We start from the raw sequence: 19,289 nt of genomic DNA on the forward strand, positions 1-19,289 counted from the left end.
GCTTCTGCTGTCATTAACTCTAAATCACTTTCCACAAAGAGTGCAACAGTGCACAAAGGTAATTAATTTCCTCAAGGACAATTATTTTAGTGCTTTGAGATAATGACAAGAACTCAAAGTTCAATCTCTGCAGATACTGTAGGTGGTTTTGGGTGAAAAATGATCCTCAAAGGTCCATTTTGGAGTTGGTATTGAGCCATCTCTGGTGACAAAGTGAATTCGCTGTGCAGCTTTTATATATTTGAGAGAACACAGTGTAGAATCATTTAAAGAATATTAGTGCATCAACAGCAATTAACAGAGTTGCAGTACATATTAACACATGCAGGTAAGGAACATGGGTGCATAGGGACTACTTGTGCTATTCAAATATATTCATATAGTGCTTCAAAATATATGTGGATGATTGATAGTATATGTCCCATGTCACATTGTTGATGGTTGTTAAATATCGACAAATAGAAAATGCTATTACAAGCATTCAATACTGACCAAGTTCACATGTAGGTCATGCAGCTATTTGAAAATATTGTTTATAGATTTTATTAAATATCACTTTGTCATTTTCTCTTCAAATGTCCATTTATTTTTAAGAGTAAATGTTGCGAAACAACTGGTCAGGCCCTGTCAAGTTGTGATAAATCAGCTGCACATAATGAGGAGCACAGTGAGTGACACACAGGCACACACGTTAAGGTGATTATGGTTGTTATTTTTGGAGGACAGAGGCATACATCTTACCTGCAGTGTAGGTGGGAGTGGGTTAGGATTAGGAGGAATACATTATCAGCAAGTGTATTAGGGTGTAGCATCAATCATGGTCCATGAGATCAGCTCCTCCATCTCCTGTTTAAAAAACAGAGCCTCTCCCCTACATGGTGCACTGACACTTTTGCAATAGAGAGTAGAGTTAAGGCTGGCTTCTCCCGAGAGAAAACAGATGTCCTTGTCTGGGAGTAGCAAGGCGCAAATACATGGTACCTCAAATTCGCCAACAGCCGACAATGTCCGTTTTTAACTTGAGTTTTCTTCAGTTTCTGAAGATACTGAAATCCCCGTCACTGTGTTTTTCATGTCTAAAGATGTGCATCGACAGTTTTTTTTTGAGTTTGGAAGACATTAAGTCACCTACAAAGAGACTGTCCTCACCAGAATAACACTGATGTTTTTTCAAATTAAACTTGACAAGCAGTACAGAGGTCAGGATGGATTGTTGCTCCGACAGTCGGCTGTAGTTTCTTTATCCCATTTAGGTGATCCTTCTCAAATCTTAACCAAGCAGTTATCTGAACTTAACCAAACCATAACCATATGGATGGTAAATTCTCACAGGAGGTTGCTTTTGAAACAGAGGTTTGAGTCATTTTGGAAGGCACTGACAAAGACCTCATCACATATTAAATGTGGTATATTGGATTAACATTTCTCCATTGAGTCCCTGCAAGAAAAGCTAAACCTTCCATGAAAGGGAAACTAAAATATTTTTCATTCTGGAACCTATTTTCCCATGTTTTTGTGTCTAAGTGACAACATTTTTTGAACCTGGTCCAGTATTGCAGCAGCTACGAAATGAGCTGCAATGTAATCCTTCAGGGCAATTGCACGCTGTCATTGTGCGTCCACTGAAATTGTTTCTTTTTGCCACTGACAGGCTCAGATTGTTTTTCTAAGTGTCTGACATTATGGTTAGGATAGCTACAGAGAAATATAATTTGTCTTTAGCATTCACTTGATCCAGTCTGTTGTCTCACCAAGTCTCGCTCAAGGAGAAGTCTGCTTCTGAAGTCTTGCGAGAGGTAACTTGTTGCTGAAATCAGCTAAATATTCAGTCATGACATTGAAAACACTGAGCTAAGCTTTGAGTACTCTCAACACTCCTCTCTCCAACTCTCAATCACATTTCCACCCAGTGTCTTACTGCAACAACTCAACTCTCGTGAGACTTCAGAACCAGGCTTCTCCTTGAGCGAGACGAGAGTAGACACAGAAACAACAGACCGGATCAAGCCAAAGGTAAAGAAAAACGCTTTATTTCTCTGAAGGGTCCTTTCCATAATGTTGTCAGACACTTATAATGACAACCTGACCCTGCAGTGGCAAAAACAAACACTTTCAGTGGACATACATCGGCACCTGGAGGCATTACATTGCAGCCTGTTTTGTGGCCACCATCTGCAGGGCTCTCGCTAAATACTGTACCAATTTCAAAAAAGTTGTCTCCATTAGTCACTTAGACACAAAAACATGGGAAAATACTAGTTTCCCTTAAAGTTTAATGTTTCTAAATCACATTCTGGCAAACCTCTAACTTTATAACTTGATTACATTTCAGCAATGGTATGAAAGCTGTTAGTAAAGCATTTATTTAGAAACCTGAGTCTTCAAAAAGTCCAATAATGATACTTCATACTATTATTTGACCTCCTGAACATAAGAGAACACAGACCCATGAGACTGTGAACTGACCATCATGCTCAGGGGTCGACAAACCTCCGGAGATTCACAATGAAAGGCCCATGTAGGCCCACTCTTCTGCTTCCCCTCATGTCACACAGGCTGCTGATGGATGACAGGAGTGATGAATGTGGGAGTGGATTGCCTCTCTCTTAAAGAACTTCCATGATAGAAAAGCTGAGACTCGATGGTTTTGACACAGATCATGGAGAGATTCAAACAAGCAGACTATGTAGGCTAGCCTGGTCACAGCCATCCAAACCACTTACATTCATCATTCTGTGTGTCGTCTTCTCTGTGCATTCTTGTTAATAAAGCCCATTTTCTGGCCAGCATTTCTGTTTTGTTGGTTAGCTCGTCTCTTCTTTCTGATCAGATTGTCAGAAAATGTTGATGTCCTGGCCCTTGGAATGGATTATTGTTAAGAGAGCTTCAGCGATGCAGACGCACACTGAAGTTGAACATATCTGCCAGGTGTTCATCTTTAAAAACAGATTCTGGGTAACCTGCAACATCATGCTAATTGGTGATGTAAGGCTTGCTATGACATCGCGACTTACACACAAATAATGAATATTGCTTTGGTCATGTAAGATGAAGAAGAAAAGAAGGCTGACATTCATTGGTGCTCAGTGAAAGATCAAACACAAAGGCTACTTCCTTCTTCCTCTCCTTATTTCATTGTTATACCAAAGTCATGCCTGTTGGCTCCTCTCATATAATTTACCACCGTCCTTTATTTAAAAGGCAACTCCCCCCTGCTTCACGCCATCATTCAGCAAGTCTTAAACTATCATTGCCCTGTCTTATCCTCACCGGAGGCTATCACAAATCAGTGTTCTCTCCTTGATTTATTTGTTCTTTTATTGTGCTGGCTGCTGCTTCTTATGGTGGCGCCAACATCACATGATAGGTTTGGGTACAGAGTTCTGAATTGGAACCAATTCCATTGCAGGTTTTTTTTTTTTTTTTTTTAATTCCACTTAGCAGTTCCCAAAAGTAAAGTTTTGGCAGTAGTGAAAGAAGTATTCAGATTTTGTATTTATGTAAAATCAGTTTAACACTATTAAAACACTATATTGTAAGAGAAAGTGCTGCATTCAAAGTCTTATTTAAGTAAAAGTATGTATTATCGAAACAATGTACTCTGCAGCCAAAATGGGCTTTGCCAATCTAATTATTACATATTATTGGATTATTATTATTTATGTAGTAACATCTAAGCTGCATTTCTGCATTTTAATGTTGCCAGCCGCACATGCATATATATACACACACATACTAGGTGCCTAAATTTACTGTATAACAATAAGCAATGTATTTTATATGCTCATTATAGGTTTTTAAAGTCTTTAAACATAGGGAGGCCATAGCTTCCAAATAAATGTAGTACATTGAAAATTCAGGATAACAGTTCCCTCTGAAATGTAGTGTAGTAAAAGTATAAATTAGCATACACTTACAATACTCAAGTGAAGTACAAGAAACTTAGAATTGTACTTTAGTACAGCATGTGTCCAAGTACAGCATCACTGAGTTTGGACCTACTGAGCTTCCACATCTGGTCACACATGCTTTAACACGAATACCTGGATATGAAGCTAAGCTCCACAGAAACCACCAGCAACATTTTTTAACCGAACAAAAATAATTTCATGGGAGAAAGGTCAAAAGGTCAAACGTTTCCTACAGTATTGTATATGCATGCATTGTTTTGGGCTATGGCCCCATTTCTACTGGCTCAGGCTCAGTTAATACTACCACTTGCAAACCAAATATTTAACTCCAAAATCACAAAATAGCTCATCATTTATGACATGAAACAACCTAACTTTGCTGACAATAAATGTGGTGCTAGTGCTCAACATATTTTGATTTTTGTTTGCACTCCAATACCGTCTGTGTAAGACCCACCACCACCACTATCTTGACTGCATCCATATTTACAGTATTGATGTCCAAGTTAGGTGATTATGCTGCTGACTAAGTAGATTATTCATCCCCATAATTGGTCATTAACCCCCAGAGAGTCTACGGGAAAATCAAATCTACTTTTAATCTGCAGTGCCAGTCGCTAGTCTTGTATATTTGGCTCACATACAAATAGAGCTGAAATTTCGTAAACCACCATATGCATCATGAACTAATGGAGGACAAATCCTGTAATGTCACCGGAAATACCAACATTTTGCCTGCCTTCAGGACGCCCGTTTAACGCAAAGTACCTGTATCTGTCTCAGTATTTCTGTCATGTAGCTTCCCTGCATCTCCAGCAACAACATACAGATAAGACAAAGCAAAAAGCCTCTCATTAATGCATTTCAGTGATTTGTCTGGCTGCTGAAACACACAGTATTTCTTCCTCTGCTACGGGGTGTTACGGTTGCATGGTGGAATATAAATTCAGGCTACACGGCATCAAGCTTTAATGACAATAGTTCTTCATGTGAGTAATGACAACATGTGCCAGGCTCTACAAAGATTGCTGCACCAGAATGTGTATTTTCATGTATACTGCTGTTGTGGATAGATGAACCAATTTAATGTTTAAAGGAATAGTGAAATATTGCCCCTGAAAATTTCAAGTAGGCTAGATTAGTTACTCGATGTAAACTAATTTATTATGCTTTAAATTCATGCGTTAGAGCCCCAGATTATCCCAGCATACTGTGTGATGGCAGTATTATAGTAAACTGTACCAAATGTACATACATTGACCCACAATAGCAGCTATTTCAAATAATACTACAATTTCATCTTTATTAATAGCATGCATATCAGTCACGTATTGGCTCTTTATTAGTCATTATAAAGCACTCATTAATGTCTTATTTTGGGGGTTTTGGTTATTAAGGGTTAGGGTTTTTACAATACTTTATACAATAACTTATTTACATCCTTTCAATAAGCAGTAAATAGGTGGTTGTTTATGGAAAACTCTTAGTTAATGGCTTGGTAGTTGTAGAATATGGCCATTCAGAATAAGGCATTAATAAGTGCCTTATAATGTCTAATAAACAGCTTGTCTGCTCTATGTGCATGCTAATAAGCAGATAGTTAATGGTGAATGCATGTACCTTAATATAAAGTGTTACCGTGTTTTATTTTTGGGGGGTTTTGTTTTGTTTTTTCAAAATGGGTGTTTGATAATATTCCTTAATTACGAATTATTGGATACAAATTGTCTCTCAGCTAATTGACAAATCTGCTGAAGAAACTGGCTGGGATAGCCACTCATCCTTTATTTACAGAGCCAGATGGTATGTTTGGACATCATCAAGCATTTTTTAATACAACAGATGCTGAACTGTGAAATTTCTCTGTTTTGGCTAGATGGCTGTGTGCCATTACAACAAACTTTATGTGTTAAATTATGTCTAAAAGCCCATTATCCGAGGCCCCCCTCTCTGCTGCTATCAGAGAGCGTCAAGTACAGCCAAAGTTATTTCTTTGAGAACAGAGAATGGGCTCCTTCTCAATTCAGTGTGTCAGCTCTCTGCATAAAAGTCTTCTCCACTCAACCTTTCTCCCAGAGATTTCAGTGGAGATTCACTTAGCTGTCAGAAAACAATTGCTCTTTGTAAAAGGCAGTGGCTGGTGCAACTTTAATTTTAAAGATGTTTTAAATGAGCTGCCACCGTGTGATTGATGGGCTGTGAGAAACTTGCCTCCCATTCCTCTGTATCCTACAACTCAGGGCTTTAATTACGAGCCCCTTGTATTGATGCTGTCAGCTCCAGTGTGATATGCATCATGTATGTGGGGAGAATGGATTTTACCACCGGGCCGCCAGCTCCGTACAGTATCATTGCACACAATGTCATCGGTGGAAAATGCATTGTCATCAAGGTAGAGTGATATTGCCGGGGGACCAGAGCCTTTAGCATTCATGTATTCACTCATCTGTTAACTCTCACTCATAGTTTAAAGCGAATTTGATTTTGATTGATGAACAATCATGCTAGAACTGACCCACCATTTAATCAATACCTCCTCTATGTATGTCTATTTTTCATGCAAACCATTTTAAACTCCCTGTGCATCCCAAGAAAGAAGTATTTAAGCACTTGAAAGGCAAATTTGGATAGTCTTCAAATGTCAGAGATGACTATCTCTTTGTCCATTCACTTAGACAGTTTTGAAATGCCAGTAAAGTCAGAGCCTGAATGCAGTAAAAAGCCGTGTCTTTCTTTTTCGCTTTAGATCTGATTATGCCCTGCTTGAGTAATTTCCTTTACTAAATGCAAAGATCTCATGAATTCTCTCACTATTTTAGAACAAAGGGGAAAAAAGACCTTTGAATATTGTATTGATATTGAAAAAAATGTAATGCTTATGGAAAATCAGGTAGGATATTGCATGGCAGCCTGACATATACACTGTGTAGTGTAACAGCTGCAGTACATTACACTGGAGGTCACAATGTGACAGAATATTTGCCACTAATTAAAGATGGTTGATATACACTGTGGTGTTTTTATATCAGGATATCCACAGAGATTCATTTAAGTAGTAACTTCCAATATATTTATCACAGCAGTTCTAGCTAAAAGCAGATTTTTTGTCTGCAGCGCCAGGCGGGGTCTGCCAGTGGTATGCACAGTGATGCAGTAAAAGATTGAACAGTAACAGACACTTATGGTAGTTAAAACTTTGAAAACAAACATGATTAAACATTAATATTACAATCATAGTAAAGCAGCCATACTGGTTCCCAGTGTGATCTATCAGTACAGTAATCTTAATAGACTTAATTAATAAAAACAGTTCATTAGTTTAAGAAACTTCCAGACAGACAGACATGCGGTATAAATGCTGGCCAATGTGATACAGAGATTCAGTTCAGAAACTATTTACAGACCAAGTAAGCAGATGGGAATGCCTGTTTATGGCTAATCCAGTAAATTCAATACCTTTCAAAATCAAGGAGCTTAAACACCTTGATGCACAAATTGATTCAGTGTTGCATTAAATCATTTATGCTCACTAATTAGCAAATTCAACCTCAAAGGGCTCACACGGCTAGATGAATTTAAATGATTTAGAAAAATTTCTGACAGCTGCCAATTTGTATTGTCTCATGGTCGACCTTGCTATAACAGTGGAGTTGATTTCATGAAGGTGTAACAGGATCACTGTTTACGTGAACGTGGTAACACATATTTATTGTAGAGGCCGTTTTGGTGTTCTTCCATTCTTTATTTAGGGACTTTTTAAATTTTAAAAATGTCTGGACATTTGTCTGGGGAAGTGATGCTGTGGTGAGACTCACTCTCCTACCTACCGGCCCGCGGTCTGGCCCGGTTTGTTCCCTCGAGTCCGTCGGCTGGTGAAAAGTTTCATTGTTGGGTGTGATGTCACCGTTGCCGCCTGGAAGAAAGCCAGAGACTGAAACATGCCCGGTATCAGTTTGGGAGACCACACGGGTCTCTTCTCCTGCGGCCTTTAACTTTGCTCTGCACTGCACTTTTGCAATTTATTGGAAAGTCAAGCTAACTTTTTGCTGGGTGCTCTGAAAGGATATAATGAGAGTTCACCGCGTCTGTGATCTCCTGTCAGAGGTTGTTCTTTTGTGAGGCAGGAATGCTTCTGCTGCTCTTCGATAGTTGGATTTTAGGCAGCTATTATTGCCTCAGCTTCGGCATTGCTGAAGCTCTTACTTTCACCACAGTGGTCCTCTTTATTATAATAAATGCGGGTGTTCTCCACTGACTAAAATGACATTTCTCATCCAGTGTCATTAGGATATGCTAATTCACGATAATTAAGGTCCCGTTATCATGCTTCCCATTAATGAATGATTGGCATTCATCAACATCAACACGGATATGATTGAAAACAGATGTTTCTGAATGTTTAATGAATTGAGGAAGAGTTTCAGTGAGGATCTCCTCATCTGCTGAAAATGATCAGCCTTTCAGGAGTGAGACCCTCTGTCTGTTAATACTCTACCTTATGGTTTATGTTGTTGAGCAGAAGATTCAAACTACAAATCAAACCAGGATGGAATTTACACTGAAAGTACACTGAAATACTGACACTGTCGTTTTAGTTTAGAGAATACATCTTGTTTTGTACACGGTAACTGTCTTGCAGCAGTTCCGCCCATTTAAAAGTCATTTGACATGATGAGGCTTTTCTCCCTTTAGCAAGACTGCCTTTGCTTTTACTTGTTTTAACACTTTTTTAATCCGTAAAAGGATGTAACCCCAGAGAAATGAGTGAGTTATTTCAGAAAACGCTTAACGCCACCATGTCCTGAAAAACATTTCCTTCAGTGCATTTCATCATAGATAGGTTTGCTAAATAGGAAGAAAACATGGTGTTTTGGCTACAGCTTAAATAATATGTGTGGATTGAAAGTCAGACAGGAACAGGAGGACTCACACTTGTGTGCCCGTAGCCATTCCCATGTGCCATGTTTTCTTTTGTGCATATTCTTTATGTAATACTGAAACAAACCAAATAAAGAACACAATCTTAGAGGTAGAATTTTATAATACTGGCAAAATATTTTCAATAAAGTAGTAAAGTATGTAAAAAGGAGAGCATCACTGTATCAAATAAACACATAAAGTATTGTTCAGTCATACACAGAATACTAATTGCCAGGATGACAAATAATCTATTGCAAATAAAATGATTGGGGGGAAAATATAGCCTTCCTGTTTCATATACCATTTTGATAATGTCCATAATTATTTGGTTTGCTTGGCACTTAAATAATTAGCCACAAACAGACAGGAAAAACAGAACCAAAACATCCTTCAGGGTTGTTTGTCCATTCCCGCTGTCTCTTCAGGGTAACAAACAGGACAGAAAACAATATTATCATAATTGGCTGAAGACATGCGCGCGCACACACACACACACACACACACACACACACACACACACACACACAGTACTCCATTGTATCGTTGCATCTTGTGCAGGTAATGAATATTGGAGAGAACTAAACAAAACAAACTATGCAGTCATTTGAAGTATCTGTTGTGAAATAGAGGACTGCCAGTAAATTGTGAATAACAATTGGATGGAAATTGCTGGGGTCTGTTTTGTGTGCTCACCATAAGTACACCGTGCACTACTGCATTACACTACTACTAACACGTACTGGGGGTCACTGATGAGGTCACAGTGAAATCCAACATATCATTTGTATTGGGGGGGGGGAATAAAGAAAAAAAGGATTATTGGTATAAACGGTTAACAAATGCACGGCAGATGCCTTTCACATATCATGTACGTTTGATCACTTTGTTTTTGTTATTTGTTCATTTTGCACCGTGTATCTTTTAACTTTAGTCATGACATTTGATCACAAATGGAACGAAACAGGAGAAAAAGGAATGACTGGGGTTGACAGCAAAGGAGATACACGATGGAAAAACACTACAATCTGAGCTTCTGAGGCACATTGTGAAAAAGCTCCATACATACTACATACAACATGCCTTTGTACTGATTGTGTGCTGTGTGGAAAGTTGGCATGTCAAACATCAAAGGCAAACATCGGGTGTCTGTCCTTACAATCAAAGAGAGAGTGCTTTTTGCAGACTACCAATTTCTCCACCAGCAGTGGCTTCAATAGGCCACAGTGTCACATGACGCGGTGTGTTATCTCAATGACAGATTCCACTGCCACCACAGTGCTCTGTCCACCCACACATAACAACTGAATTGAAAAACAAATACTGGAAGTCAAAGAAAACACCTCTCATGTATTTGGAATGATGGATCATTCTTAATACATTCTCAGTATTTGAGACGATGTCTTCACATTAACAAACATCAAACTAACTTCGCTCCGTTCATGTTTGCCTCGAGTACGATAACACACTGGACATAACAGTGGAGGAAATGTGACACCTTTGTCTTCAACCTGCAATATGAAACACTAACCATGTCTGTAAGAGGATCTGGATCATGGGGGCTGACAAGGTCACAGATGTGGTTAGGTGCTAGTCCAGCACAATTTACTGGTCAGCCTTCAAGGTGACCACTAAATTCTCAGCATCAGTGTTACTGACAAGTCTGGTGAGATTTTGACTAAAGGGAGAGTGAAGGGCAACGTGTTTGAGCACATTAAAAGATATCAGTGCTACAGCTGACTAGACTAAAGTTGCCAGTATGCCTCTTCAGAAGCTTGTTGGATGGTTGAATAGCTTTGGAGACCCCCTACCATAACACCTTTCTGACATCGGATGGGGGGGGGGCTTTGTCCTATTATTTCTGTAATTTTGAAACTGACAAACCGACATTCACACCTGCATCATGCTGTGATTGGCCACCTGTGTGCAGGTGAGAAAAGAGCCGGGCTCTGAACTTTTCATTATCGGTCCAACTATTTTCTGTCACTTTTCATGTGAACAGGTCTACGCTCTTAATGGCCTTTAGGAGAGACTGAGAGCCTGAAAATGTGCACCGGTATCCCCATATTTAAACTATATCTCTCCTTCTCAGTGACAACCTGCTGCCATCCCCCACACCATCTCCACCCTGACCCTGCTGCTCATTAGCATATTGCATCTTGCGTGTGCGCATGGAAACTAACACTCCAAACGGATGCAGAATATATGAGGCAGCCATAAGATAAGATAACACTTTATTAATCCCCCATAGGGGAAATTAGAGTGTTGCAGGCAGCAGCAATAGTATCAGGAATCATGTACATGTAGTTAAAAGCAAGTAGATCTGCGGCCGAAGAGTGTAAAGCCGTGCCAGCAGCTCTCAGCGCTGTGTTTAGGCACAGTGGTGCTTTAAGCTGAATGGTAATTGTCATCAGTCTAACATACTGACAGTAATGCCAACATTTGCTGATTGGCATTAAACTCAAAATTCAGTTGAGGCTGATGGGAACATCATTAGTTTTGCAGATATTTGAGCTTAAACCAGAAGAAAAGAAAGAATAAAAAAAAGAATAAAAGAATTAGACAAATTGAATGATAAATTGAAATAAGAGTTTAACCTGTGGAGACAGTGGATGTCTGTACCAAATTGCATGGCTGTACATCCAATAGATGTTGAGATATTTCATGACAAAACAAAAAACCTAGTAGTGGCATTAGAAGAAAAGTCTGAGGATCAAAAAAGCCAGTATGATTCATCTTCTGGGGACCGCTGCTGCCTTTAGAAAGTTGTGTTGCTGTCCATCCATTCGTCCTTGAGATATTTCAGTCTGGCCCAAAGTGGTGAACCAATCGATTTGCGTTTTCACTGCAAGAGCTGTGCCACTGCTAAAACTCCCTGTTTCCCAGTCGAATTCCCCCTGTTACATTGTCTATGTGCGCCGAACTTGTTCCATCTTTTTTTTCTCTGGGTTGAGAAAATCACCACAGCAGCAGTTACTGCAATTTGAAACTTTCCCCACAGTCCCCCTTAGTACACCAGTGGTGAGAGGCAGTTTAGATGGATATTCAGTCCTGTTAACTTGCAGTTGAAGTGGTTCACTTGAATAAGGCTGTTACAAAACCTTTTTCCTCCAGTTTGAAATAATAACGTCTTTGAGAAGAAACTGCAAACAAGCTGTAGAACATACAGTCGAGACTTAGCAGTTCTGGTCGATATCAAATATAAAGCTGGATAGATGATAAGAGCCCTTTAAATGCATTGGTAGATAAAAGCCTTAGATATGTGTGTCAGGGTGACATAGAGTGTTAAAGTGTACAGGTGAATATTCCTGGTGCTAATGAAGCAGATTCTGGATTATGTGGGGGGAAATGTATATTAATCTGAGCTTTGTTCATTTAATGACTTTTTTTTTTTTTTTAAATAATAACTGTTATTTCTTTTGTATATGGGGTAATTGTCAGACATTGAACAATCTCTCGACATTCGACAGACAGTGCTTCGTCTCCCCGACTCCTTTCAAAATTCATTACATTAACAGGCTAAAAGATATAAAATGTAGTAATAACCATGCTAAGCTTCGTACAATAACTACCCTCTGGTCATTCACAACTGTTGGACCATTAATTGAAATTTAGTCTTAATTAACCATACCAAGAATTATAGATTCCTTTGTATGAGCCAGCAAAAAATGAATGGCTGCCTTTTCAAATAGTGTGAAGTAAAATTACTGGGTGAGTGCCACTTGTTTTCTTTTTTCTGTGGATAAAGTGTTATTATGAGAGAAACGGAAAGGTCACCTTTATTAATCATAATAATTATTTACAGTAATTAGGCCAGATATCAGCGGAGCACTTTGTACTGCGCTGGCAGAAAATGGATTCTTCATACTCAGAATTACTTCAAGGGTACTAACACATTGTGTATTTTTTTATGCAATATGAAAATTACAAAGTCCAACCGCAATTATAACTGGCACTAATGTAGTGCTTCACTTTGCCACGGTTTTTACATTGATTATTAGGCTTTCTATTCATTGTGCTGTCTCGTCAGAAAAACCTTAAGTGTCAGGATGAAATTAACAATAATAATCATTGGTGATATTTATACTGCAGCTTTGTGTGACTAACCTTTTCTGAACTTTACAGAACTTTAGAGACTGTTACATCAATATAATTACATTCAGTACATTCAGATCAATCAATACAGCAAAAAGAAAATCTATAAAGTACAAAATAAATACAGTCACAACCCTGATTCCAAAACAGTTGGGACGCTGCATAAAACAGAAGCAGAACGTGATCATTTGCTAATTCTTTTTGACATGTGCTCGATTGAAAACAGTACAAAGAGAATATATTTAATGCTTCACCTCATCAGCTTCATTGATTTTTCTAAATAAATGCTTATTCTGAGTTTGGTGGTAACAACACATTTCAAACAAGTTGGGACATGAACAGGAAAGACTGGAAAAGTTGTGGAATGCTCCAAAAACACCTGTTTGGAACATTCCACAGGTAAACAGGTTTTGTCCATTGCCTGCCCCCTTCACTCCCACCTCATTTTGGGACAACAGACAATGAAACTTTTGTGAAACCCCTTCGTATATGTGCCTGTCTTTCACAGATAATTTAGCTCTGAAATTGAAGCCCTCCCAAGTTTTTTGGCTTGATTTTTCTCCATCTTGATTTGTACATCCTTCATTACTTGAGAGATTTGGATGTGGGATGATTCCTAAATGTATTGTGTCAGGAAGTATACACCCATGTATCGACATGTTTCCAAGTACGAAGACCCCGAAAGACCGGATAGCTGAATGTTATCCAAGGTCAATAACTCTCAATGATATTTCCCTGGCCAAATATGTATTTTGGCCAGCAGAGAGCAATTCACTCTTCATGAGTTGGCAAGCTGATGCTCCTATCTGAAACTCTCAGTACACTCTTTTTTCCAGGTAAAAGGTTTTGAAATCACATAAAAATTCAACAGTTATGAAAGAGATGGGTGGTGATCATTTCAGTACAATTGGTCATTAGTCCAAAAACTCTTGGGTCCAGGTTATATAACTTAAAACTTTGGTCAACTGCCTCAGCTGATTTGTACTCGCAGTTATCTGAATATGTCACAAGCAACTTTTTAAATGTAGACTTGTTTGTGAAAGCAAAGGCTGTTATCTGAAAATAGCATTAAAAATAGCCACTGAATCATTTCCCAACGGTAATTCAAATGGGAGTGTTAACGCAGGCTTTGTAAACATTAAATGACAGACACAGTCCATGGTGCATAGAAGAGGTAATCAACCAACCAGCATTAACATCGTTCGCCGTCATTCAAGCTCGTTCAGCATGCTGCTGCGTGGATGCGAAGTCCTGGCAGCCCATAACATTTCTGGTTTTTAGTGCAGCAGAGTCCACAAAGGCCTAAATAACAGAGGAGCACTGAAGTCAGTCATTTAATAATACTTTTGATTTGAAAATCAATAACCACGGTCCAACAGCATGACCACAGCTGGTTGTAGGAAGCTTCATACACTATAATCATACAAACTCTGAATGTGCAGCCATTGGCTTGCACACAAGCTGAAAGTAAAACATTATCAAAGCTATTTAAGTATTTCAGACCTAGAGAATATTTCAACAGTTTATGTTATGTAATTATTACTTATTAGCAGTCTGTCAGAGTAACTTCACTTAACGTCACACCGCTGCACAGAGCAGTGTGTGATCTGTTCGTAATGACCGCTCATGTCGTTGCCTGGGACTCGGTTATATTATGCATTCAAAATTTCAAAAGGGGAGGGGGAGGGTTTTTTTATGCAAGAAAGACTCAGGGTAAGGGACATATTGCAGGTTCTTCCTGGCAGTATTTGTGTTGCGAACAATGTATTTCATTCTGAATGGTTTTCATTCTTCTCTTTGATGAAATTCAAACACGTGAAAGCCTGTCATTTGATGATTAAGATGGCCTCTGAATGGTTGGACTCATCTGCCCTATTGCTGTGTGACCACAGCCTTCAGGATTCTGCAGTCTGAAGCCTGAAGATCAGCAGCTTGGCACATAAAAAGGTCATGATTCGCTTACTCAAATACGACATTTTGAGTCTCAATTGAATTGAAATTGAGTCTAGTCTTTTTTACACACAACTATATGGATAATATTTTTTTGCTTTTGTTTTGTGATATACATCACTCATCCTGAGAGCTATTTAAATGGCAGCACAGATACAAAATTGCTTGCACAATACACAGGGGCTTAACGTGTCCTTGATATGGGTCTAATTGGAAAATGGAATGAAAAAGGCCCTGCAGGCTCATAATATTTAAACAAATGTAGGTGTAATGGCAGGTCACTCAATTGCAAAGAAACTAGAGTGAGCGACCAGGGACTGGTCTCCCTGTTTAGGCGCAGACATGGTGTGCCATTTCAACAAAGAGAAAAGAGGATTGGCTAAACCAAAGGTGAGGAATACAAAGCTGGTCAACGGGACTCCAGAGCAGTTTAGTACGAATCCTGCCTTGGAAATGGTGCACCAAACCTCTGGTAACATAAGCATGTGGAGTCACAGAATATGCAGATATATTAGAGTAAGCTTCTTGGGGTTGGTGGTTTAGCACACGTTGCAGAGCAGTGGATTATCATGCAGATCAGGATTTTTGTTACTCTTCCACCCAGCTGCAGTCTGTAGTTCATTTAAATATTGCCTTTTTAAAAAAAGACAGTTTAGTCTTTGCCAAAAATATTTGTTTGATAACATTGAATGGTGCCCTCACAATGAGTTTATTTTCTGAGGGCATGATAGCCTGAAATTGTGATGTTGATTTTTTTTGAAGATTACCAACATGATGGGGTTTTTATTAAGTTTGTGATTTAGTCTGAAGTTAGGAATAGTTTCAGAATTAGTCATGTCTGTTAACTGGTATCATAAAATATTAAATAATTTTAAAATAAAATGAAAAATTATGTAAGTGCTTATTTGTTGTCATAAAGTGCATTTTGCACTTAAAGAGGCCACACAATTTAATATTTCAAATCCAACTGAATCAGAATTAGGGTAACACTTTATATGAAGGTACACATCAGCTAGCTTCTTATTAGCATGCATATTACTAGCGTAGTGGCTCTTTATTAGTGATTATAAAGCATTTATTATTGCATGTTTCTGCATGACAACTAGTAAGCCATCAACAAAGAGTTTTGCAATAACCTATAAATTACTGCTTACTGATAGTAAGGTGTTAATCAGTGCTTTATAATCATTAATAAAGAGGCAATATGCTACTAAAATGCATGCTAACAAGCAAGTAGTTAATGGTGAATATGAATATCTATACCTTTCATGTTTTGAATTTCTTGAACATTTTTTATACAGCACAGCCCTCGATCTGACTGAGACACTGTTCACGCCCACCTGTACCTGACTGCACCTACCATTTACATACCAAATTAGTAGCTATCAACAAATGCTAGCGCTGAATAAGGCATTTCTATCTGATCAAAAAAAACAAAAACACCCCAAAACAAGTTCAGAGCTATTTAAATGTTCACAGTAGCACAGATATGCATGACTACGCCGCTATCCTGATTGACATGTCACCGTGGTAGTGACTTGTCAATCACAAGGTAGCGACACCATAAAGCATACCCTGCTTTATCATCTATTTCACTGTTAATTTGGCCATAATTTAGAAAATGAACAATATGCTGTATTGAAGAAGACTTGAAACTAGTGACTGGAAACAAAACTCATTAGGAAAGTGTTTACTGAGGTAATAAATCAAGTGAGAAGTAGTGTGATTTTTTTTTTTCTTCACTGCTATACCATTAGACCTCTTTTTGCAACCAGTGGAGTCACGAGAAAGAATGCACATTAAAGGCACTTCACTTTTCAGACCAGAGGCTACATCAACCTCTTTTATACAGTCTGTGTCATCAACTATGTAAAGAAATGTGACCCAACCAAGAGAAGAGCTCCTGTATGGTTTATTAGCGAGTGTGACACGAGAAGTATCTACAGCATGTTTGTGAAGAAAGAATGGAGAAAGGAGGAATATTTGACATTTCTGGGTGGAGAGATGTGTTATGATCTTCTCAACATTTACGCCTTTGCACTCAGAAACATGGGATCCTATTAGCAAGGCTTCAGTGAGACTCCCCAGCTAATGCTGATTTTTCCCTCTAGTTCTCTCTTTGTTGGCTCAGTTAATGCTCCACAGATCAGGTGCTCACATGGAAGAAAGCCTCTTGGGCAGATGACAAAGAAACAATGATATAATTGCTGCAAGTGGTAAATTTGAATAGCATTGTTGCACTTGCCCATTTTGATGTCTGTGTTTGAAGTATTTTACAATGGTCAACAATGTAAAACAGCACAAAGTTAAAACTATTTTTTGCTAAGAAATCAGCATGCATATATGTACTTATTTAGCAAAAATAAGAATTTAAATGTAATTTATGCACTGATAGCACCTCCCACATTAGTGTTCTCCAGGGAGCTTGAATTTTTGGTTCCAACTCTGAATGTTGGCGCCATTTGATTGGTCTGACATCTGTGTGGGCGGGCAGATAAATTCTGCCACACGGACAATTGACATTGTTAGCAGTTTCTTTGTCCCATCTGTGAACCGAACTCGTTTCTCCATGTGTTCGTCCTGCTGTATCACGGTGTCATGTACACACGCTGAGGTCACAGGACTACTCCTGCTGTGAGCTTTCACAGTCTGGTTATTCGCCGTCGCCTCATCCGGACACATGAAAGACCACTAAAAAAAAAAAAAAAAAAACCATCCCGACTATGTGGGAGAAACACACTGAGTGTGTAAGAGCAGTGCAGGTGTCCTTCCCAATACCCATACATGTGATCTTCAGCATTTAAGAGTGTGTTCATATGATGGCAGGTAGGAGGCAAATGAGTCTGGCATTGGAATAATACACACACCCTTTATTATTATTATTATTATGTTCTGTCCTTAAAAACTGTATCAGACAGAAACCTTTTAAAATACTATGTGTATTTTATGTACAAAGACATGCATACATCTGGATAATTTATGTTCTCGATGAATTATATTACCTCATTGTGTTTTTTACCATCATCTGAATGTAACTGTGCTGTATTACTGTATGACTGATCCTAACAAACGACAAATCACCTGAGCTGAATGAAGCCACGAACAGCATATGTATTTGCATGAATGATGGGATGCATGATCCTAATGCTGGCTCTGTCCCCATGGACATTGAACGCTATTTACAAACATCACAAATCACAAATAGAACTAAAAATAACCTTTTGTCTCACTGTGAAATTTTGTTAAACAGACTCTTCAGATAATTCGCTGTGAATGAAGCTTCTTTGGATATGCTGTAACTCAATATTCAGTCCTGTGCTCATCGGCCAGCTGCCTCGGTGGACAAATAAATTGTTTCAGTGAGAAACTAATGCGTCTGGGAATAATGGCCGGTGCTCAGGATGATAATGTAGTCTAGTGTCTGTGTCGAAAACTTGTGAATATTTTGTTACAGTATGCAATCAGAACCTTTACATTAATCATTCATAGTCCTTGTGGCCCATTATTTCCACCATTAAATTATTAATGCTTTGGACTGGCTTTCTTCACATAATCAAGTGCTGGCTGCTATACATTGCTCCTGAACGTACATGAAGACAGAGCCATGAAATGAGACATTCAAGTACAGCAACTAGATTCTACCTTGCTCTTATGCTTCTGAAGGCTTGTCAGGTTTCTGCTGTAAGAAAAGACATCAGATACTGTAAATATCTGCATAATGACCCAGCTGTTTGTCTTTTCTCCCCCCCCACCCCCCCACCCCGCCTCTCCCAACACCATCCATCCATCTAGAGTTTTTCTTGGAGCTGTTGGACAATTCTGAGAAGTCTCTCAACAGCATGTTCACGCGGACGTACGGGAAACTGTATATGCAGAACTCAGAGGTGTTCCAGGACCTGTTCACTGAGCTAAAGCGCTACTACACGGGGGGCAACGTCAACCTGGAGGAGATGCTGAATGACTTCTGGTCCAGGCTGCTGGAGCGCATGTTCCAGTTACTCAACTCCCAGTACCACTTCACAGATGACTACCTGGAGTGCGTCAGTAAATACACAGATCAGCTAAAGCCCTTTGGAGATGTGCCTAGGAAGCTGAAGGCCCAGGTCACCAGGGCCTTCATCGCTGCACGGACATTTGTCCAGGGGCTAATGGTGGGACGGGAGGTCGCCAACAGGGTTGCCAAGGTGAGCTCGGTTTTCTTCTCATAGCCGTTCTGACTGCTGTGGTGTCGCTCAGCTGTTAAGTGATGCTGTGCTGCCGAGCAGTGTTGTATTTTGCTTTAAGATACAGTCGTAAGTGTTGCAAATATCCTGTAACTGCCTGCAGTGTCTCTTCTACAACACTGTGTTGTGGTCATGAGGCCATAAATTATTCTAGTCCACATTATGTAATTATTCTAATTGATGTCAATTCACA

The 19,289-nt window shown here is 39.0% G+C and overlaps 1 protein-coding gene across 2 annotated transcripts in view; it reads left to right on the forward strand.

Annotated features, from left to right (window-relative positions):
* LOC143320502 (glypican-6-like) overlaps positions 1-19,289 on the forward strand; it is a 142,455-nt gene that overhangs the window by 51,351 nt on the left and 71,815 nt on the right. For both annotated transcript variants that reach the window (XM_076730217.1, XM_076730227.1), the window contains exon 3: positions 18,666-19,057. In XM_076730217.1, the coding sequence (XP_076586332.1) occupies positions 18,666-19,057 (392 nt within the window). The remainder of the gene's footprint in view (positions 1-18,665; positions 19,058-19,289) is intronic.

This window comes from Chaetodon auriga, chromosome 1, assembly GCF_051107435.1.
Source record: "Chaetodon auriga isolate fChaAug3 chromosome 1, fChaAug3.hap1, whole genome shotgun sequence".
Lineage (NCBI taxonomy): Eukaryota > Metazoa > Chordata > Actinopteri > Chaetodontiformes > Chaetodontidae > Chaetodon > Chaetodon auriga.